The sequence below is a fragment of the Vidua macroura genome, chromosome Z (assembly GCF_024509145.1).
Source record: "Vidua macroura isolate BioBank_ID:100142 chromosome Z, ASM2450914v1, whole genome shotgun sequence".
NCBI lineage: Eukaryota > Metazoa > Chordata > Aves > Passeriformes > Viduidae > Vidua > Vidua macroura.
The window spans coordinates 75,136,767-75,158,282 of record NC_071611.1 but is presented as its reverse complement, the minus strand read 5'-3'; the positions used below and the strand labels follow the sequence as shown (position 1 = coordinate 75,158,282).

Below are 21,516 nucleotides of genomic sequence, written 5' to 3'. Positions count from 1 at the left end.
GTGCCTTGTAGGGAAGGCTTCTTGCCAGGCAAAAAGCAGAAGGGGCAAGTTTCTGTGGATGCGTTTTGGGATGAAGCCTGCAGCTTTGGAAATGGCATTAGTGGCTCGGGTGGGGGTGAAGCTGCAAGTCCTTGACTGCTGTCTTGTGTTGCTGAGAAGAGGAAGGACATCTTGGAATTGTGGCTGCTGTATTTGACGTCAAAGGGGCAAGTTTGTGCTGGGGGAGCTGCGTGGGCCCAAAGGACCCAGGGGTGCCGGTCAAGAGCAGCTGAAGGTGGGCCAGCGCGTGGCCAGGGAGCCAGGAAGGCCAAGGGCGTCCTGGCCTGTGTCAGCAAGAGTGGGGCAGCAGGAGCAGGGCAGGGAGCGTCCCCCTGGGCTGGGCAGCGCTGCGGCCACAGCTGGGAGTGCTGTGCCCAGTTGTGGGCCCCTGTGAAGCAGAAAGTCCTTGAGGGGCTGGAGCGTGTGCAGAGGAGGACACGGGAGCTGGGGAAGGCTGTGGAGTGCAAGGCCAAGGAGGAGGTGCTGAGGGAGCTTTAGCCTGGACAACGGGAGGCTCGTCAGGGCCCTTCAGGCACACTTCCATAGATCCATAGAGGACAGCGCTCACCCCAAGACCTGCTTCCCTGCCAAACATCCCCGCTCTGCATGCAAGGGCTTTAGCCACCTGAGCAGGTGACACTTCCAATTTGTGGTTTCTTGGCTTGCTAGGAGGAGAAGCCCTGCTGATTTTCTCTCTTCCCAGCAAGCAAAGATGCTTCTGCACAAGCTTTCCTGCCCTTTTCCTGCACCGAATGGGATTCTGATCCACTTTTAGTTTTCCATGTCTGCCGCAGCAATAGCAAAGGCCTTGCTGGCTATTTCCTACTTTTCCATTTCACAGCTTTCAAGAGCTAAAAGCTCCCTTGTGCAGAGGCACTGTGCCTTGCAGATAGCAGCCATGGAGGACTATCAAATTCCTAGGCAAACAGAGTTCTCTTGAATTAGCCCATTTTAATCTGGCCGGAGTGACTTAGAATGCCATTGCTAAGAATGCTGATGATTTCTCCTTCAAAGAGGTGGTTGTAGATGCCAGGAGAAAGGAGGTGCTAAACGATAGGTAACGGCCTGTCCCTCATGTTTCTCTCTTGCCACAGATGACAGAAGCAGCAGCTGTCTCTGCCCTGGCTCCCTCTGCTCCTGGAGAAGAAGCCAAAGAGGAGCAAAAGGAGCAAGACGACCACGAGCCTGCAGCTGTGGTCACAGCAGAGCCTGATGCTTCCAAGAGAGTAAGTGCCAGTTGTGGGTGGTGCTGTCTTTAGTGCAAGGCAGAGCTGCAAGTTTCTGAGCAGCCAGCACTTGCTGTTGCTGGCTGAGGATGCTGAGTGCTGGAATCCCGCAGGACGCGGCCATTTCCTGCAGGCAGGGACAGCTAGAAATTGGCCTTTGGCCTGTCACCTTGAGGCACCCAAGAGCTGGGGGCTGCGGCTCAGCTTCTGCCTGCTTGGCTCAGTGAAGCTCTGTCTCTGGGCTTCTGCAGGGCCGTGGCCAAGGGCACAGGTGCTCGTGCTGGAGGTCACGGGGCTTTCTTTAGTTGTTTTCCCTTTGTGCAAAGGTGTGTTTGGCTTGTGGAAGTGTTCTGCAGTTTTCTGGAGCAGTTCTTCGCTTGTACAGTCTCTTTTGGCTTTTGATAAGCGGCAAGGAGATGATTGCGTTGTCCATGAAGCTGGGGCAGGCCATTCTTGTGGGGTGTGGCCAAAGGAAGCAAGTGCCTTGTAGGGAAGGCTTCTTGTCAGGCAAAAAGCAGAAGGGGCGAGTTTTTGTGGATGCGTTTTGGGATGAAGCCTGCAGCTTTGGAAATGGCATTAGTGCCTCGGGTGGGGGTGAAGCTGCAAGTCCTTGACTGCTGTCTTGTGTTGCTGAGAAGAGGAAGGACATCTTGGAATTGTGGGTGCTGTATTTGACGTCAAAGGGGCAAGTTTGTGGTGGGGGAGCTGCGTGGGCCCAAAGGACCCAGGGGTGCCGGTCAAGAGCAGCTGAAGGTGGGCCAGCGCGTGGCCAGGGAGCCAAGAAGGCCAAGGGCGTCCTGGCCTGTGTCAGCAAGAGTGGGGCAGCAGGAGCAGGGCAGGGAGCGTCCCCCTGGGCTGGGCAGCGCTGCGGCCACAGCTGGGAGTGCTGTGCCCAGTTGTGGGCCCCTGTGAAGCAGAAAGTCCTTGAGGGGCTGGAGCGTGTGCAGAGGAGGACACGGGAGCTGGGGAAGGCTGTGGAGCGCAAGGCCAAGGAGGAGGTGCTGAGGGAGCTTTAGCCTGGACAACGGGAGGCTCGTCAGGGCCCTTCAGGCACACTTCCATAGATCCAAAGAGGACAGCGCTCACCCCAAGGCCTGCTTCCCTGCCAAACCTCCCCGCTCTGCATCCAAGGGCTTTAGCCACCTGAGGAAGTGACACTTCCAATTTGTGGTTTCTTGGCTTGCTAGGAGGAGAAGCCCTGCTGATTTTCTCTCTTCCCAGCAAGCAAAGATGCTTCTGCACAAGCTTTCCTGCCCTTTTCCTGCACCGAATGGGATTCTGATCCACTTTTAGTTTTCCATGTCTGCCGCAGCAATAGCAAAGGCCTTGCTGGCTATTTCCTACTTTTCCATTTCACAGCTTTCAAGAGCTAAAAGCTCCCTTGTGCAGAGGCACTGTGCCTTGCAGATAGCAGCCATGGAGGACTATCAAATTCCTAGGCAAACAGAGTTCTCTTGAATTAGCCCATTTTAATCTGGCCGGAGTGACTTAGAATGCCATTGCTAAGAAAGCTGATGATTTCTCCTTCAAAGAGGTGGTTGTAGATGCCAGGAGAAAGGAGGTGCTAAACGATAGGTAACGGCCTGTCCCTCATGTTTCTCTCTTGCCACAGATGACAGAAGCAGCAGCAGTCTCTGCCCTGGCTCCCTCTGCTCCTGGAGAAGAAGCCAAAGAGGAGCAAAAGGAGCAAGACGACCACGAGCCTGCAGCTGTGGTCACAGCAGAGCCTGATGGTTCCAAGAGAGTAAGTGCCAGTTGTGGGTGCTGCTGTCTTTAGTGCAAGGCAGAGCTGCAAGTTTCTGAGCAGCCAGCACTTGCTGTTGCTGGCTGAGGATGCTGAGTGCTGGACTCCCGCAGGACGCGGCCATTTCCTGCAGGCAGGGACAGCTAGAAATTGGCCTTTGGCCTGTCACCTTGAGGCACCCAAGAGCTGGGGGCTGCGGCTCAGCTTCTGCCTGCTTGGCTCAGTGAAGCTCTGTCTCTGGGCTTCTGCAGGGCCGTGGCCAAGGGCACAGGTGCTCGTGCTGGAGGTCACGGGGCTTTCTTTAGTTGTTTTCCCTTTGTGCAAAGGTGTGTTTGGCTTGTGGAAGTGTTCTGCAGTTTTCTGGAGCAGTTCTTCGCTTGTACAGTCTCTTTTGGCTTTTGATAAGCTGCAAGGAGATGATTGCGTTGTCCATGAAGCTGGGGCAGGCCATTCTTGTGGGGTGTGGCCAAAGGAAGCAAGTGCCTTGTAGGGAAGGCTTCTTGTCAGGCAAAAAGCAGTAGGGGCGAGTTTTTGTGGATGCGTTTTGGGATGAAGCCTGCAGCTTTGGAAATGGCATTAGTGCCTCGCGTGGGGGTGAAGCTGCAAGTCCTTGACTGCTGTCTTGTGTTGCTGAGAAGAGGAAGGACATCTTGGAATTGTGGGTGCTGTATTTGACGTCAAAGGGGCAAGTTTGTGGTGGGGGAGCTGCGTGGGCCCAAAGGACCCAGGGGTGCCGGTCAAGAGCAGCTGAAGGTGGGCCAGCGCGTGGCCAGGGAGCCAAGAAGGCCAAGGGCGTCCTGGCCTGTGTCAGCAAGAGTGGGGCAGCAGGAGCAGGGCAGTGAGCGTCCCCCTGGGCTGGGCAGCGCTGCGGCCACAGCTGGGAGTGCTGTGCCCAGTTGTGGGCCCCTGTGAAGCAGAAAGTCCTTGAGGGGCTGGAGCGTGTGCAGAGGAGGACACGGGAGCTGGGGAAGGCTGTGGAGCGCAAGGCCAAGGAGGAGGTGCTGAGGGAGCTTTAGCCTGGACAACGGGAGGCTCGTCAGGGCCCTTCAGGCACACTTCCATAGATCCATAGAGGACAGCGCTCACCCCAAGGCCTGCTTCCCTGCCAAACATCCCCGCTCTGCATCCATGTGCTTTAGGCACCTGAGGAAGTGACACTTCCAATTTGTGGTTTCTTGGCTTGCTAGGAGGAGAAGCCCTGCTGATTTTCTCTCTTCCCAGCAAGCAAAGATGCTTCTGCACAAGCTTTCCTGCCCTTTTCCTGCACCGAATGGGATTCTGATCCACTTTTACTTTTCCATGTCTGCCGCAGCAATAGCAAAGGCCTTGCTGGCTATTTCCTACTTTTCCATTTCACAGCTTTCAAGAGCTAAAAGCTCCCTTGTGCAGAGGCACTGTGCCTTGCAGATAGCAGCCATGGAGGACTATCAAATTCCTAGGCAAACAGAGTTCTCTTGAATTAGCCCATTTTAATCTGGCCGGAGTGACTTAGAATGCCATTGCTAAGAAAGCTGATGATTTCTCCTTCAAAGAGGTGGTTGTAGATGCCAGGAGAAAGGAGGTGCTAAACGATAGGTAACGGCCTGTCCCTCATGTTTCTCTCTTGCCACAGATGACAGAAGCAGCAGCTGTCTCTGCCCTGGCTCCCTCTGCTCCTGGAGAAGAAGCCAAAGAGGAGCAAAAGGAGCAAGACAACCACGAGCCTGCAGCTGTGGTCACAGCAGAGCCTGATGGTTCCAAGAGAGTAAGTGCCAGTTGTGGGTGGTGCTGTCTTTAGTGCAAGGCAGAGCTGCAAGTTTCTGAGCAGCCAGCACTTGCTGTTGCTGGCTGAGGATGCTGAGTGCTGGAATCCCGCAGGACGCGGCCATTTCCTGCAGGCAGGGAAAGCTAGAAATTGGCCTTTGGCCTGTCACCTTGAGGCACCCAAGAGCTGGGGGCTGCGGCTCAGCTTCTGCCTGCTTGGCTCAGTGAAGCTCTGTCTCTGGGCTTCTGCAGGGCCGTGGCCAAGGGCACAGGTGCTCGTGCTGGAGGTCACGGGGCTTTCTTTAGTTGTTTTCCCTTTGTGCAAAGGTGTGTTTGGCTTGTGGAAGTGTTCTGCAGTTTTCTGGAGCAGTTCTTCGCTTGTACAGTCTCTTTTGGCTTTTGATAAGCTGCAAGTAGATGATTGCGTTGTCCATGAAGCTGGGGCAGGCCATTCTTGTGGGGTGTGGCCAAAGGAAGCAAGTGCCTTGTAGGGAAGGCTTCTTGCCTGGCAAAAAGCAGAAGGGGCGAGTTTTTGTGGATGCGTTTTGGGATGAAGCCTGCAGCTTTGGAAATGGCATTAGTGCCTCGGGTGGGGGTGAAGCTGCAAGTCCTTGACTGCTGTCTTGTGTTGCTGAGAAGAGGAAGGACATCTTGGAATTGTGGCTGCTGTATTTGACGTCAAAGGGGCAAGTTTGTGCTGGGGGAGCTGCGTGGGCCCAAAGGACCCAGGGGTGCCGGTCAAGAGCAGCTGAAGGTGGGCCAGCGCGTGGCCAGGGAGCCAAGAAGGCCAAGGGTGTCCTGGCCTGTGTCAGCAAGAGTGGGGCAGCAGGAGCAGGGCAGTGAGCGTCCCCCTGGGCTGGGCAGCTCTGCGGCCACAGCTGGGAGTGCTGTGCCCAGTTGTGGGCCCCTGTGAAGCAGAAAGTCCTTGAGGGGCTGGAGCGTGTGCAGAGGAGGACACGGGAGCTGGGGAAGGCTGTGGAGCGCAAGGCCAAGGAGGAGGTGCTGAGGGAGCTTTAGCCTGGACAACGGGAGGCTCGTCAGGGCCCTTCAGGCACACTTCCATAGATCCATAGAGGACAGCGCTCACCCCAAGGCCTGCTTCCCTGCCAAACCTCCCCACTCTGCATCCATGTGCTTTAGCCACCTGAGGAAGTGACACTTCCAATTTGTGGTTTCTTGGCTTGCTAGGAGGAGAAGCCCTGCTGATTTTCTCTCTTCCCAGCAAGCAAAGATGCTTCTGCACAAGCTTTCCTGCCCTTTTCCTGCACCGAATGGGATTCTGATCCACTTTTACTTTTCCATGTCTGCCGCAGCAATAGCAAAGGCCTTGCTGGCTATTTCCTACTTTTCCATTTCACAGCTTTCAAGAGCTAAAAGCTCCCTTGTGCAGAGGCACTGTGCCTTGCAGATAGCAGCCATGGAGGACTATCAAATTCCTAGGCAAACAGAGTTCTCTTGAATTAGCCCATTTTAATCTGGCCGGAGTGACTTAGAATGCCATTGCTAAGAAAGCTGATGATTTCTCCTTCAAAGAGGTGGTTGTAGATGCCAGGAGAAAGGAGGTGCTAAACGATAGGTAACGGCCTGTCCCTCATGTTTCTCTCTTGCCACAGATGACAGAAGCAGCAGCAGTCTCTGCCCTGGCTCCCTCTGCTCCTGGAGAAGAAGCCAAAGAGGAGCAAAAGGAGCAAGACGACCACAAGCCTGCAGCTGTGGTCAGAGCAGAGCCTGATGCTTCCAAGAGAGTAAGTGCCAGTTGTGGCTGGTGCTGTCTTTAGTGCAAGGCAGAGCTGCAAGTTTCTGAGCAGCCAGCACTTGCTGTTGCTGGCTGAGGATGCTGAGTGCTGGAATCCCGCAGGACGCGGCCATTTCCTGCAGGCAGGGACAGCTAGAAATTGGCCTTTGGCCTGTCACCTTGAGGCACCCAAGAGCTGGGGGCTGTAGCTCAGCTTCTGCCTGCTTGGCTCAGTGAAGCTCTGTCTCTGGGCTTCTGCAGGGCCGTGGCCAAGGGCACAGGTGCTCGTGCTGGAGGTCACAGGGCTTTCTTTAGTTGTTTTCCCTTTGTGCAAAGGTGTGTTTGGCTTGTGGAAGTGTTCTGCAGTTTTCTGGAGCAGTTCTTCGCTTGTACAGTCTCTTTTGGCTTTTGATAAGCTGCAAGGAGATGATTGCGTTGTCCATGAAGCTGGGGCAGGCCATTCTTGTGGGGTGAGGCCAAAGGAAGCAAGTGCCTCTTTGGGAAGGCTTCTTGTCAGGCAAAAAGCAGAAGGGGCGAGTTTCTGTGGATGCGTTTTGGGATGAAGCCTGCAGCTTTCGAAATGGCATTAGTGCCTCGGGTGGGGGTGAAGCTGCAAGTCCTTGACTGCTGTCTTGTGTTGCTGAGAAGAGGAAGGACATCTTGGAATTGTGGCTGCTGTATTTGACGTCAAAGGGGCAAGTTTGTGGTGGGGGAGCTGCGTGGGCCCAAAGGACCCAGGGGTGCCGGTCAAGAGCAGCTGAAGGTGGGCCAGCGCGTGGCCAGGGAGCCAAGAATGCCAAGGGCGTCCTGGCCTGTGTCAGCAAGAGTGGGGCAGCAGGAGCAGGGCAGTGAGCGTCCCCCTGGGCTGGGCAGCGCTGCGGCCACAGCTGGGAGTGCTGTGCCCAGTTGTGGGCCCCTGTGAGCTGAAAGTCCTTAAGGGGCTGGAGCGTGTGCAGAGGAGGACACGGGAGCTGGGGAAGGCTGTGGAGCGCAAGGCCAAGGAGGAGGTGCTGAGGGAGCTTTAGCCTGGACAACGGGAGGCTCGTCAGGGCCCTTCAGGCACACTTCCATAGATCCATAGAGGACAGCGCTCACCCCAAGGCCTGCTTCCCTGCCAAACCTCCCCGCTCTGCATGCAAGGGCTTTAGCCACCTGAGCAGGTGACACTTCCAATTTGTGGTTTCTTGGCTTGCTAGGAGGAGAAGCCCTGCTGATTTTCTCTCTTCCCAGCAAGCAAAGATGCTTCTGCACAAGCTTTCCTGCCCTTTTCCTGCACCGAATGGGATTCTGATCCACTTTTAGTTTTCCATGTCTGCCGCAGCAATAGCAAAGGCCTTGCTGGCTATTTCCTACTTTTCCATTTCACAGCTTTCAAGAGCTAAAAGCTCCCTTGTGCAGAGGCACTGTGCCTTGCAGATAGCAGCCATGGAGGACTATCAAATTCCTAGGCAAACAGAGTTCTCTTGAATTAGCCCATTTCAATCTGGCCGGAGTGACTTAGAATGCCATTGCTAAGAATGCTGATGATTTCTCCTTCAAAGAGGTGGTTGTAGATGCCAGGAGAAAGGAGGTGCTAAACGATAGGTAACGGCCTGTCCCTCATGTTTCTCTCTTGCCACAGATGACAGAAGCAGCAGCAGTCTCTGCCCCGGCTCCCTCTGCTCCTGGAGAAGAAGCCAAAGAGGAGCAAAAGGAGCAAGATAACCACGAGCCTGCAGCTGTGGTCACAGCAGAGCCTGATGCTTCCAATAGAGTAAGTGCCAGTTGTGGGTGGTGCTGTCTTTAGTGCAAGGCAGAGCTGCAAGTTTCTGAGCAGCCAGCACTTGCTGTTGCTGGCTGAGGATGCTGAGTGCTGGAATCCCGCAGGACGCGGCCATTTCCTGCAGGCAGGGACAGCTAGAAATTGGCCTTTGGCCTGTCACCTTGAGGCACCCAAGAGCTGGGGGCTGCGGCTCAGCTTCTGCCTGCTTGGCTCAGTGAAGCTCTGTCTCTGGGCTTCTGCAGGGCCATGGCCAAGGGCACAGGTGCTCGTGCTGGAGGTCACGGGGCTTTCTTTAGTTGTTTTCCCTTTGTGCAAAGGTGTGTTTGGCTTGTGGAAGTGTTCTGCAGTTTTCTGGAGCAGTTCTTCGCTTGTACAGTCTCTTTTGGCTTTTGATAAGCTGCAAGGAGATGATTGCATTGTCCATGAAGCTGGGGCAGGCTATTCTTGTGGGGTGAGGCCAAAGGAAGCAAGTGCCTTGTAGAGAAGGCTTCTTGCCTGGCAAAAAGCAGAAGGGGCGAGTTTCTGTGGTTGCGTTTTGGGATGAAGCCTGCAGCTTTGGAAATGGCATTAGTGGCTCGGGTGGGGGTGAAGCTGCAAGTCCTTGACTGCTGTCTTGTGTTGCTGAGAAGAGGAAGGACATCTTGGAATTGTGGCTGCTGTATTTGACGTCAAAGGGGCAAGTTTGTGGTGGGGGAGCTGCGTGGGCCCAAAGGACCCAGGGGTGCCGGTCAAGAGCAGCTGAAGGTGGGCCAGCGCGTGGCCAGGGAGCCAAGAAGGCCAAGGGCGTCCTGGCCTGTGTCAGCAAGAGTGGGGCAGCAGGAGCAGGGCAGGGAGCGTCCCCCTGGGCTGGGCAGCGCTGTGGCCACAGCTGGGAGTGCTGTGCCCAGTTGTGGGCCCCTGTGAAGCAGAAAGTCCTTGAGGGACTGGAGCGTGTGCAGAGGAGGACACAAGAGCTGGGGAAGGCTGTGGAGTGCAAGGCCAAGGAGGAGGTGCTGAGGGAGCTTTAGCCTGGACAACGGGAGGCTCGTCAGGGCCCTTCAGGCACACTTCCATAGATCCATAGAGGACAGCGCTCACCCCAAGGCCTGCTTCCCTGCCAAACCTCCCCGCTCTGCATCCATGTGCTTTAGGCACCTGAGGAAGTGACACTTCCAATTTGTGGTTTCTTGGCTTGCTAGGAGGAGAAGCCCTGCTGATTTTCTCTCTTCCCAGCAAGCAAAAATGCTTCTGCACAAGCTTTCCTGCCCTTTTCCTGCACCGAATGGGATTCTGATCCACTTGTAGTTTTCCATGTCTGCCGCAGCAATAGCAAAGGCCTTGCTGGCTATTTCCTACTTTTCCATTTCACAGCTTTCAAGAGCTAAAAGCTCCCTTGTGCAGAGGCACTGTGCCTTGCAGATAGCAGCCATGGAGGACTATCAAATTCCTAGGCAAACAGAGTTCTCTTGAATTAGCCCATTTTAATCTGGCCGGAGTGACTTAGAATGCCATTGCTAAGAAAGCTGATGATTTCTCCTTCAAAGAGGTGGTTGTAGATGCCAGGAGAAAGGAGGTGCTAAACGATAGGTAACGGCCTGTCCCTCATGTTTCTCTCTTGCCACAGATGACAGAAGCAGCAGCTGTCTCTGCCCTGGCTCCCTCTGCTCCTGGAGAAGAAGCCAAAGAGGAGCAAAAGGAGCAAGACAACCACGAGCCTGCAGCTGTGGTCACAGCAGAGCCTGATGGTTCCAAGAGAGTAAGTGCCAGTTGTGGGTGGTGCTGTCTTTAGTGCAAGGCAGAGCTGCAAGTTTCTGAGCAGCCAGCACTTGCTGTTGCTGGCTGAGGATGCTGAGTGCTGGAATCCCGCAGGACGCGGCCATTTCCTGCAGGCAGGGAAAGCTAGAAATTGGCCTTTGGCCTGTCACCTTGAGGCACCCAAGAGCTGGGGGCTGCGGCTCAGCTTCTGCCTGCTTGGCTCAGTGAAGCTCTGTCTCTGGGCTTCTGCAGGGCCGTGGCCAAGGGCACAGGTGCTCGTGCTGGAGGTCACGGGGCTTTCTTTAGTTGTTTTCCCTTTGTGCAAAGGTGTGTTTGGCTTGTGGAAGTGTTCTGCAGTTTTCTGGAGCAGTTCTTCGCTTGTACAGTCTCTTTTGGCTTTTGATAAGCTGCAAGTAGATGATTGCGTTGTCCATGAAGCTGGGGCAGGCCATTCTTGTGGGGTGTGGCCAAAGGAAGCAAGTGCCTTGTAGGGAAGGCTTCTTGTCAGGCAAAAAGCAGAAGGGGCGAGTTTTTGTGGATGCGTTTTGGGATGAAGCCTGCAGCTTTGGAAATGGCATTAGTGCCTCGGGTGGGGGTGAAGCTGCAAGTCCTTGACTGCTGTCTTGTGTTGCTGAGAAGAGGAAGGACATCTTGGAATTGTGGCTGCTGTATTTGACGTCAAAGGGGCAAGTTTGTGGTGGGGGAGCTGCGTGGGCCCAAAGGACCCAGGGGTGCCGGTCAAGAGCAGCTGAAGGTGGGCCAGCGCGTGGCCAGGGAGCCAAGAAGGCCAAGGGTGTCCTGGCCTGTGTCAGCAAGAGTGGGGCAGCAGGAGCAGGGCAGTGAGCGTCCCCCTGGGCTGGGCAGCTCTGCGGCCACAGCTGGGAGTGCTGTGCCCAGTTGTGGGCCCCTGTGAAGCAGAAAGTCCTTGAGGGGCTGGAGCGTGTGCAGAGGAGGACACGGGAGCTGGGGAAGGCTGTGGAGCGCAAGGCCAAGGAGGAGGTGCTGAGGGAGCTTTAGCCTGGACAACGGGAGGCTCGTCAGGGCCCTTCAGGCACACTTCCATAGATCCATAGAGGACAGCGCTCACCCCAAGGCCTGCTTCCCTGCCAAACCTCCCCACTCTGCATCCATGTGCTTTAGCCACCTGAGGAAGTGACACTTCCAATTTGTGGTTTCTTGGCTTGCTAGGAGGAGAAGCCCTGCTGATTTTCTCTCTTCCCAGCAAGCAAAGATGCTTCTGCACAAGCTTTCCTGCCCTTTTCCTGCACCGAATGGGATTCTGATCCACTTTTAGTTTTCCATGTCTGCCGCAGCAATAGCAAAGGCCTTGCTGGCTATTTCCTACTTTTCCATTTCACAGCTTTCAAGAGCTAAAAGCTCCCTTGTGCAGAGGCACTGTGCCTTGCAGATAGCAGCCATGGAGGACTATCAAATTCCTAGGCAAACAGAGTTCTCTTGAATTAGCCCATTTCAATCTGGCCGGAGTGACTTAGAATGCCATTGCTAAGAATGCTGATGATTTCTCCTTCAAAGAGGTGGTTGTAGATGCCAGGAGAAAGGAGGTGCTAAACGATAGGTAACGGCCTGTCCCTCATGTTTCTCTCTTGCCACAGATGACAGAAGCAGCAGCAGTCTCTGCCCCGGCTCCCTCTGCTCCTGGAGAAGAAGCCAAAGAGGAGCAAAAGGAGCAAGATAACCACGAGCCTGCAGCTGTGGTCACAGCAGAGCCTGATGCTTCCAATAGAGTAAGTGCCAGTTGTGGGTGGTGCTGTCTTTAGTGCAAGGCAGAGCTGCAAGTTTCTGAGCAGCCAGCACTTGCTGTTGCTGGCTGAGGATGCTGAGTGCTGGAATCCCGCAGGACGCGGCCATTTCCTGCAGGCAGGGACAGCTAGAAATTGGCCTTTGGCCTGTCACCTTGAGGCACCCAAGAGCTGGGGGCTGCGGCTCAGCTTCTGCCTGCTTGGCTCAGTGAAGCTCTGTCTCTGGGCTTCTGCAGGGCCATGGCCAAGGGCACAGGTGCTCGTGCTGGAGGTCACGGGGCTTTCTTTAGTTGTTTTCCCTTTGTGCAAAGGTGTGTTTGGCTTGTGGAAGTGTTCTGCAGTTTTCTGGAGCAGTTCTTCGCTTGTACAGTCTCTTTTGGCTTTTGATAAGCTGCAAGGAGATGATTGCATTGTCCATGAAGCTGGGGCAGGCTATTCTTGTGGGGTGAGGCCAAAGGAAGCAAGTGCCTTGTAGAGAAGGCTTCTTGCCTGGCAAAAAGCAGAAGGGGCGAGTTTCTGTGGTTGCGTTTTGGGATGAAGCCTGCAGCTTTGGAAATGGCATTAGTGCCTCGGGTGGGGGTGAAGCTGCAAGTCCTTGACTGCTGTCTTGTGTTGCTGAGAAGAGGAAGGACATCTTGGAATTGTGGCTGCTGTATTTGACGTCAAAGGGGCAAGTTTGTGGTGGGGGAGCTGCGTGGGCCCAAAGGACCCAGGGGTGCCGGTCAAGAGCAGCTGAAGGTGGGCCAGCGCGTGGCCAGGGAGCCAAGAAGGCCAAGGGCGTCCTGGCCTGTGTCAGCAAGAGTGGGGCAGCAGGAGCAGGGCAGGGAGCGTCCCCCTGGGCTGGGCAGCGCTGTGGCCACAGCTGGGAGTGCTGTGCCCAGTTGTGGGCCCCTGTGAAGCAGAAAGTCCTTGAGGGACTGGAGCGTGTGCAGAGGAGGACACAAGAGCTGGGGAAGGCTGTGGAGTGCAAGGCCAAGGAGGAGGTGCTGAGGGAGCTTTAGCCTGGACAACGGGAGGCTCGTCAGGGCCCTTCAGGCACACTTCCATAGATCCATAGAGGACAGCGCTCACCCCAAGGCCTGCTTCCCTGCCAAACCTCCCCGCTCTGCATCCATGTGCTTTAGGCACCTGAGGAAGTGACACTTCCAATTTGTGGTTTCTTGGCTTGCTAGGAGGAGAAGCCCTGCTGATTTTCTCTCTTCCCAGCAAGCAAAGATGCTTCTGCACAAGCTTTCCTGCCCTTTTCCTGCACCGAATGGGATTCTGATCCACTTGTAGTTTTCCATGTCTGCCGCAGCAATAGCAAAGGCCTTGCTGGCTATTTCCTACTTTTCCATTTCACAGCTTTCAAGAGCTAAAAGCTCCCTTGTGCAGAGGCACTGTGCCTTGCAGATAGCAGCCATGGAGGACTATCAAATTCCTAGGCAAACAGAGTTCTCTTGAATTAGCCCATTGTAATCTGGCCGGAGTGACTTAGAATGCCATTGCTAAGAAAGCTGATGATTTCTCCTTCAAAGAGGTGGTTGTAGATGCCAGGAGAAAGGAGGTGCTAAACGATAGGTAACGGCCTGTCCCTCATGTTTCTCTCTTGCCACAGATGACAGAAGCAGCAGCAGTCTCTGCCCTGGCTCCCTCTGCTCCTGGAGAAGAAGCCAAAGAGGAGCAAAAGGAGCAAGACGACCACGAGCCTGCAGCTGTGGTCACAGCAGAGCCTGATGCTTCCAAGAGAGTAAGTGCCAGTTGTGAGTGGTGCTGTCTTTAGTGCAAGGCAGAGCTGCAAGTTTCTGAGCAGCCAGCACTTGCTGTTGCTGGCTGAGGATGCTGAGTGCTGGACTCCCGCAGGACGCGGCCATTTCCTGCAGGCAGGGACAGCTAGAAATTGGCCTTTGGCCTGTCACCTTGAGGCACCCAAGAGCTGGGGGCTGCGGCTCAGCTTCTGCCTGCTTGGCTCAGTGAAGCTCTGTCTCTGGGCTTCTGCAGGGCCGTGGCCAAGGGCACAGGTGCTCGTGCTGGAGGTCACGGGGCTTTCTTTAGTTGTTTTCCCTTTGTGCAAAGGTGTGTTTGGCTTGTGGAAGTGTTCTGCAGTTTTCTGGAGCAGTTCTTCGCTTGTACAGTCTCTTTTGGCTTTTGATAAGCTGCAAGGAGATGATTGCGTTGTCCATGAAGCTGGGGCAGGCCATTCTTGTGGGGTGTGGCCAAAGGAAGCAAGTGCCTTGTAGGGAAGGCTTCTTGTCAGGCAAAAAGCAGTAGGGGCGAGTTTTTGTGGATGCGTTTTGGGATGAAGCCTACAGCTTTGGAAATGGCATTAGTGCCTCGCGTGGGGGTGAAGCTGCAAGTCCTTGACTGCTGTCTTGTGTTGCTGAGAAGAGGAAGGACATCTTGGAATTGTGGGTGCTGTATTTGACGTCAAAGGGGCAAGTTTGTGCTGGGGGAGCTGCGTGGGCCCAAAGGACCCAGGGGTGCCGGTCAAGAGCAGCTGAAGGTGGGCCAGCGCGTGGCCAGGGAGCCAAGAAGGCCAAGGGCGTCCTGGCCTGTGTCAGCAAGAGTGGGGCAGCAGGAGCAGGGCAGTGAGCGTCCCCCTGGGCTGGGCAGCGCTGCGGCCACAGCTGGGAGTGCTGTGCCCAGTTGTGGCCCTTGTGAAGCAGAAAGTCCTTGAGGGGCTGGAGCGTGTGCAGAGGAGGACACGGGAGCTGGGGAAGGCTGTGGAGCGCAAGGCCAAGGAGGAGGTGCTGAGGGAGCTTTAGCCTGGACAACGGGAGGCTCGTCAGGGCCCTTCAGGCACACTTCCATAGATCCATAGAGGACAGCGCTCACCCCAAGGCCTGCTTCCCTGCCAAACCTCCCCGCTCTGCATCCATGTGCTTTAGCCACCTGAGGAAGTGACACTTCCAATTTGTGGTTTCTTGGCTTGCTAGGAGGAGAAGCCCTGCTGATTTTCTCTCTTCCCAGCAAGCAAAGATGCTTCTGCACAAGCTTTCCTGCCCTTTTCCTGCACCGAATGGGATTCTGATCCACTTTTACTTTTCCATGTCTGCCGCAGCAATAGCAAAGGCCTTGCTGGCTATTTCCTACTTTTCCATTTCACAGCTTTCAAGAGCTAAAAGCTCCCTTGTGCAGAGGCACTGTGCCTTGCAGATAGCAGCCATGGAGGACTATCAAATTCCTAGGCAAACAGAGTTCTCTTGAATTAGCCCATTTTAATCTGGCCGGAGTGACTTAGAATGCCATTGCTAAGAATGCTGATGATTTCTCCTTCAAAGAGGTGGTTGTAGATGCCAGGAGAAAGAAGATGCCAAACGATAGGTAACGGCCTGTCCCTCATGTTTCTCTCTTGCCACAGATGACAGAAGCAGCAGCAGTCTCTGCCCCGGCTCCCTCTGCTCCTGGAGAAGAAGCCAAAGAGGAGCAAAAGGAGCAAGACGACCACGAGCCTGCAGCTGTGGTCACAGCAGAGCCTGATGCTTCCAAGAGAGTAAGTGCCAGTTGTGGGTGGTGCTGTCTTTAGTGCAAGGCAGAGCTGCAAGTTTCTGAGCAGCCAGCACTTGCTGTTGCTGGCTGAGGATGCTGAGTGCTGGAATCCCGCAGGACGCGGCCATTTCCTGCAGGCAGGGACAGCTAGAAATTGGCCTTTGGCCTGTCACCTTGAGGCACCCAAGAGCTGGGGGCTGCGGCTCAGCTTCTGCCTGCTTGGCTCAGTGAAGCTCTGTCTCTGGGCTTCTGCAGGGCCGTGGCCAAGGGCACAGGTGCTCGTGCTCGAGGTCACAGGGCTTTCTTTAGTTGTTTTCCCTTTGTGCAAAGGTGTGTTTGGCTTGTGGGAGTGTTCTGCAGTTTTCTGGAGCAGTTCTTCGCTTGTACAGTCTCTTTTGGCTTTTGATAAGCTGCAAGGAGATGATTGCATTGTCCATGAAGCTGGGGCAGGCCATTCTTGTGGGGTGAGGCCAAAGGAAGCAAGTGCCTTGTAGGGAAGGCTTCTTGCCTGGCAAAAAGCACAAGGGGCAAGTTGCTGTGGGTGCGTTTTGGGATGAAGCCTGCAGCTTTGGAAATGGCATTAGTGCCTCGGGTGGGGGTGAAGCTGCAAGTCCTTGACTGCTGTCTTGTGTTGCTGAGAAGAGGAAGGACATCTTGGAATTGTGGGTGCTGTCTTTGACGTCAAAGGGGCAAGTTTGTGGTGGGGGAGCTGCATGGGCCCAAAGGACCCAGGGGTGCCGGTCAAGAGCAGCTGAAGGTGGGCCAGCGCGTGGCCAGGGAGCCAGGAAGGCCAAGGGCGTCCTGGCCTGTGTCAGCAAGAGTGGGGCAGCAGGAGCAGGGCAGGGAGTGTCCCCCTGGGCTGGGCAGCGCTGCGGCCACAGCTGGGAGTGCTGTGCCCAGTTGCGGGCCCTTGTGAAGCAGAAAGTCCTTGAGGGGCTGGAGCGTGTGCAGAGGAGGACACGGGAGCTGGGGAAGGCTGTGGAGCGCAAGGCCAAGGAGGAGGTGCTGAGGGAGCTTTAGCCTGGACAACGGGAGGCTCGTCAGGGCCCTTCAGGCACACTTCCATAGATCCATAGAGGACAGCGCTCACCCCAAGGCCTGCTTCCCTGCCAAACCTCCCCGCTCTGCATCCAAGGGCTTTAGCCACCTGAGCAGGTGACACTTCCAATTTGTGGTTTCTTGGCTTGCTAGGAGGAGAAGCCCTGCTGATTTTCTCTCTTCCCAGCAAGCAAAGATGCTTCTGCACAAGCTTTCCTGCCCTTTTCCTGCACCGAATGGGATTCTGATCCACTTTTACTTTTCCATGTCTGCCGCAGCAATAGCAAAGGCCTTGCTGGCTATTTCCTACTTTTCCATTTCACAGCTTTCAAGAGCTAAAAGCTCCCTTGTGCAGAGGCACTGTGCCTTGCAGATAGCAGCCATGGAGGACTATCAAATTCCTAGGCAAACAGAGTTCTCTTGAATTAGCCCATTTTAATCTGGCCGGAGTGACTTAGAATGCCATTGCTAAGAATGCTGATGATTTCTCCTTCAAAGAGGTGGTTGTAGATGCCAGGAGAAAGAAGATGCCAAACGATAGGTAACGGCCTGTCCCTCATGTTTCTCTCTTGCCACAGATGACAGAAGCAGCAGCAGTCTCTGCCCCGGCTCCCTCTGCTCCTGGAGAAGAAGCCAAAGAGGAGCAAAAGGAGCAAGACGACCACGAGCCTGCAGCTGTGGTCACAGCAGAGCCTGATGCTTCCAAGAGAGTAAGTGCCAGTTGTGGGTGGTGCTGTCTTTAGTGCAAGGCAGAGCTGCAAGTTTCTGAGCAGCCAGCACTTGCTGTTGCTGGCTGAGGATGCTGAGTGCTGGAATCCCGCAGGACGCGGCCATTTCCTGCAGGCAGGGACAGCTAGAAATTGGCCTTTGGCCTGTCACCTTGAGGCACCCAAGAGCTGGGGGCTGCGGCTCAGCTTCTGCCTGCTTGGCTCAGTGAAGCTCTGTCTCTGGGCTTCTGCAGGGCCGTGGCCAAGGGCACAGGTGCTCGTGCTCGAGGTCACAGGGCTTTCTTTAGTTGTTTTCCCTTTGTGCAAAGGTGTGTTTGGCTTGTGGGAGTGTTCTGCAGTTTTCTGGAGCAGTTCTTCGCTTGTACAGTCTCTTTTGGCTTTTGATAAGCTGCAAGGAGATGATTGCATTGTCCATGAAGCTGGGGCAGGCCATTCTTGTGGGGTGAGGCCAAAGGAAGCAAGTGCCTTGTAGGGAAGGCTTCTTGCCTGGCAAAAAGCACAAGGGGCAAGTTGCTGTGGGTGCGTTTTGGGATGAAGCCTGCAGCTTTGGAAATGGCATTAGTGCCTCGGGTGGGGGTGAAGCTGCAAGTCCTTGACTGCTGTCTTGTGTTGCTGAGAAGAGGAAGGACATCTTGGAATTGTGGGTGCTGTATTTGACGTCAAAGGGGCAAGTTTGTGGTGGGGGAGCTGCGTGGGCCCAAAGGACCCAGGGGTGCCGGTCAAGAGCAGCTGAAGGTGGGCCAGCGCGTGGCCAGGGAGCCAGGAAGGCCAAGGGCGTCCTGGCCTGTGTCAGCAAGAGTGGGGCAGCAGGAGCAGGGCAGGGAGCGTCCCCCTGGGCTGGGCAGCGCTGTGGCCACAGCTGGGAGTGCTGTGCCCAGTTGTGGGCCCCTGTGAAGCAGAAAGTCCTTGAGGGGCTGGAGCGTGTGCAGAGGAGGACACGGGAGCTGGGGAAGGCTGTGGAGCGCAAGGCCAAGGAGGAGGTGCTGAGGGAGCTTTAGCCTGGACAACGGGAGGCTCGTCAGGGCCCTTCAGGCACACTTCCATAGATCCATAGAGGACAGCGCTCACCCCAAGGCCTGCTTCCCTGCCAAACATCCCCGCTCTGCATCCAAGTGCTTTAGCCATCTGAGGAGGTGACACTTCCAATTTGTGGTTTCTTGGCTTGCTAGGAGGAGAAGCCCTGCTGATTTTCTCTCTTCCCAGCAAGCAAAGATGCTTCTGCACAAGCTTTCCTGCCCTTTTCCTGCACCGAATGGGATTCTGATCCACTTGTAGTTTTCCATGTCTGCCGCAGCAGTAGCAAAGGCCTTGCTGGCTATTTCCTACTTTTCCATTTCACAGCTTTCAAGAGCTAAAAGCTCCCTTGTGCAGAGGCACTGTGCCTTGCAGATAGCAGCCATGGAGGACTATCAAATTCCTAGGCAAACAGAGTTCTCTTGAATTAGCCCATTTTAATCTGGCCGGAGTGACTTAGAATGCCATTGCTAAGAATGCTGATGATTTCTCCTTCAAAGAGGTGGTTGTAGATGCCAGGAGAAAGGAGGTGCTAAACGATAGGTAACGGCCTGTCCCTCATGTTTCTCTCTTGCCACAGCTGACAGAAGCAGCAGCAGTCTCTGCCCCGGCTCCCTCTGCTCCTGGAGAAGAAGCCAAAGAGGAGCAAAAGGAGCAAGACGACCACGAGCCTGCAGCTGTGGTCACAGCAGAGCCTGATGCTTCCAAGAGAGTAAGTGCCAGTTGTGGGTGGTGCTGTCTTTAGTGCAAGGCAGAGCTGCAAGTTTCTGAGCAGCCAGCACTTGCTGTTGCTGGCTGAGGATGCTGAGTGCTGGAATCCCGCAGGACGCGGCCATTTCCTGCAGGCAGGGACAGCTAGAAATTGGCCTTTGGCCTGTCACCTTGAGGCACCCAAGAGCTGGGGGCTGCGGCTCAGCTTCTGCCTGCTTGGCTCAGTGAAGCTCTGTCTCTGGGCTTCTGCAGGGCCGTGGCCAAGGGCACAGGTGCTCGTGCTCGAGGTCACGGGGCTTTCTTTAGTTGTTTTCCCTTTGTGCAAAGGTGTGTTTGGCTTGTGGAAGTGTTCTGCAGTTTTCTGGAGCAGTTCTTCGCTTGTACAGTCTCTTTTGGCTTTTGATAAGCTGCAAGGAGATGATTGCATTGTCCATGAAGCTGGGGCAGGCCATTCTTGTGGGGTGTGGCCAAAGGAAGCAAGTGCCTTGTAGGGAAGGCTTCTTGCCAGGCAAAAGCAGAAGGGGCGAGTTTCTGTGGTTGTGTTTTGGGATGAAGCCTGCAGCTTTGGAAATGGCATTAGTGCCTCGGGTGGGGGTGAAGCTGCAAGTCCTTGACTGCTGTCTTGTGTTGCTGAGAAGAGGAAGGACATCTTGGAATTGTGGCTGCTGTCTTTGACGTCAAAGGGGCAAGTTTGTGGTGGGGGAGCTGCGTGGGCCCAAAGGACCCAGGGGTGCCGGTCAAGAGCAGCTGAAGGTGGGCCAGCGCGTGGCCAGGGAGCCAAGAAGGCCAAGGGTGTCCTGGCCTGTGTCAGCAAGAGTGGGGCAGCAGGAGAAGGGCAGTGAGCGTCCCCCTGGGCTGGGCAGCGCTGCGGCCACAGCTGGGAGTGCTGTGCCCAGTTGTGGGCCCCTGTGAAGCAGAAAGTCCTTGAGGGGCTGGAGCGTGTGCAGAGGAGGACACGGGAGCTGGGGAAGGCTGTGGAGTGCAAGGCCAAGGAGGAGGTGCTGAGGGAGCTTTAGCCTGGACAACGGGAGGCTCGTCAGGGCCCTTCAGGCACACTTCCATAGATCCATAGAGGACAGCGCTCACCCCAAGGCCTGCTTCCCTGCCAAACATCCCCGCTCTGCATGCAAGGGCTTTAGCCACCTGAGGAAGTGACACTTCCAATTTGTGGTTTCTTGGCTTGCTAGGAGGAGAAGCCCTGCTGATTTTCTCTCTTCCCAGCAAGCAAAGATGCTTCTGCACAAGCTTTCCTGCCCTTTTCCTGCACCGAAAGGGATTCTGATCCACTTTTAGTTTTCCATGTCTGCCGCAGCAATAGCAAAGGCCTTGCTGGCTATTTCCTACTTTTCCATTTCACACTTTCAAGAGCTAAAAGCTCCCTTGTGCAGAGGCACTGTGCCTTGCAGATAGCAGCCAGGGAGGACTATCAAATTCCTAGGCAAACAGAGTTCTCTTGAATTAGCCCATTTTAATCTGGCCGGAGTGACTTAGAATGCCATTGCTAAGAATGCTGATGATTTCTCCTTCAAAGAGGTGGTTGTAGATGCCAGGAGAAAGGAGGTGCTAAACGATAGGTAACGGCCTGTCCCTCATGTTTCTCTCTTGCCACAGATGACAGAAGCAGCAGCAGTCTCCGCCCCGGCTCCCTCTGCTCCTGGAGAAGAAGCCAAAGAGGAGCAAAAGGAGCAAGACGACCACAAGCCTGCAGCTGTGGTCACAGCAGAGCCTGATGCTTCCAAGGGAGTAAGTGCCAGTTGTGGGTGGTGCTGTCTTTAGTGCAAGGCAGAGCTGCAAGTTTCTGAGCAGCCAGCACTTGCTGTTGCTGGCTGAGGATGCTGAGTGCTGGAATCCCGCAGGACGCGGCCATTTCCTGCAGGCAGGGACAGCTAGAAATTGGCCTTTGGCCTGTCACCTTCAGGCACCCAAGAGCTGGGGGCTGTAGCTCAGCTTCTGCCTGCTTGGCTCAGTGAAGCTCTGTCTCTGGGCTTCTGCAGGGCCCTGGCCAAGGGCACAGGTGCTCGTGCTGGAGGTCACGGGGCTTTCTTTAGTTGTTTTCCCTTTGTGCAAAGGTGTGTTTGGCTTGTGGAAGTGTTCTGCAGTTTTCTGGAGCAGTTCTTCGCTTGTACAGTCTCTTTTGGCTTTTGATAAGCTGCAAGGAGATGATTGCATTGTCCATGAAGCTGGGGCAGGCCATTCTTGTGGGGTGAGGCCAAAGGAAGCAAGTGCCTTGTAGGGAAGGCTTCTTGCCTGGCAAAAAGCACAAGGGGCAAGTTGCTGTGGGTGCGTTTTGGGATGAAGCCTGCAGCTTTGGAAATGGCATTAGTGCCTCGCGTGGTGGTGAAGCTGCAAGTCCTTGACTGCTGTCTTGTGTTGCTGAGAAGAGGAAGGACATCTTGGAATTGTGGCTGCTGTCTTTGACGTCAAAGGGGCAAGTTTGTGGTGGGGCAGCTGCGTGGGCCCAAAGGACCCAGGGGTGCCGGTCAAGAGCAGCTGAAGGTGGGCCAGCGCGTGGCCAGGGAGCCAGGAAGGCCAAGGGCGTCCTGGCCTGTGTCAGCAAGAGTGGGGCAGCAGGAGCAGGGCAGGGAGTGTCCCCCTGGGCTGGGCAGCGCTGTGGCCACAGCTGGGAGTGCTGTGCCCAGTTGTGGGCCCTTGTGAAGCAGAAAGTCCTTGAGGGGCTGGAGCGTGTGCAGAGGAGGACACGGCAGCTGGGGAAGGCTGTGGAGCGCAAGGCCAAGGAGGAGGTGCTGAGGGAGCTTTAGCCTGGACAACGGGAGGCTCGTCAGGGCCCTTCAGGCACACTTCCATAGATCCATA

General features: G+C 55.3%; 1 protein-coding gene across 1 annotated transcript in view; it reads left to right on the top strand.

Moving 5' to 3' along the window:
- Positions 1-2,947: 2,947 nt before the first annotated feature.
- The window catches only part of LOC128822374 (serine/threonine-protein kinase PAK 3-like), a 32,934-nt gene continuing 14,365 nt past the window's right edge, over positions 2,948-21,516 (top strand). Inside the window, exons 1-3 of the mRNA XM_054004071.1 lie at positions 2,948-3,009; positions 4,622-4,753; positions 9,853-9,984. Coding sequence (XP_053860046.1) covers positions 4,622-4,753; positions 9,853-9,984 — 264 coding nt within the window. The 5' untranslated portion in view covers positions 2,948-3,009. The remainder of the gene's footprint in view (positions 3,010-4,621; positions 4,754-9,852; positions 9,985-21,516) is intronic.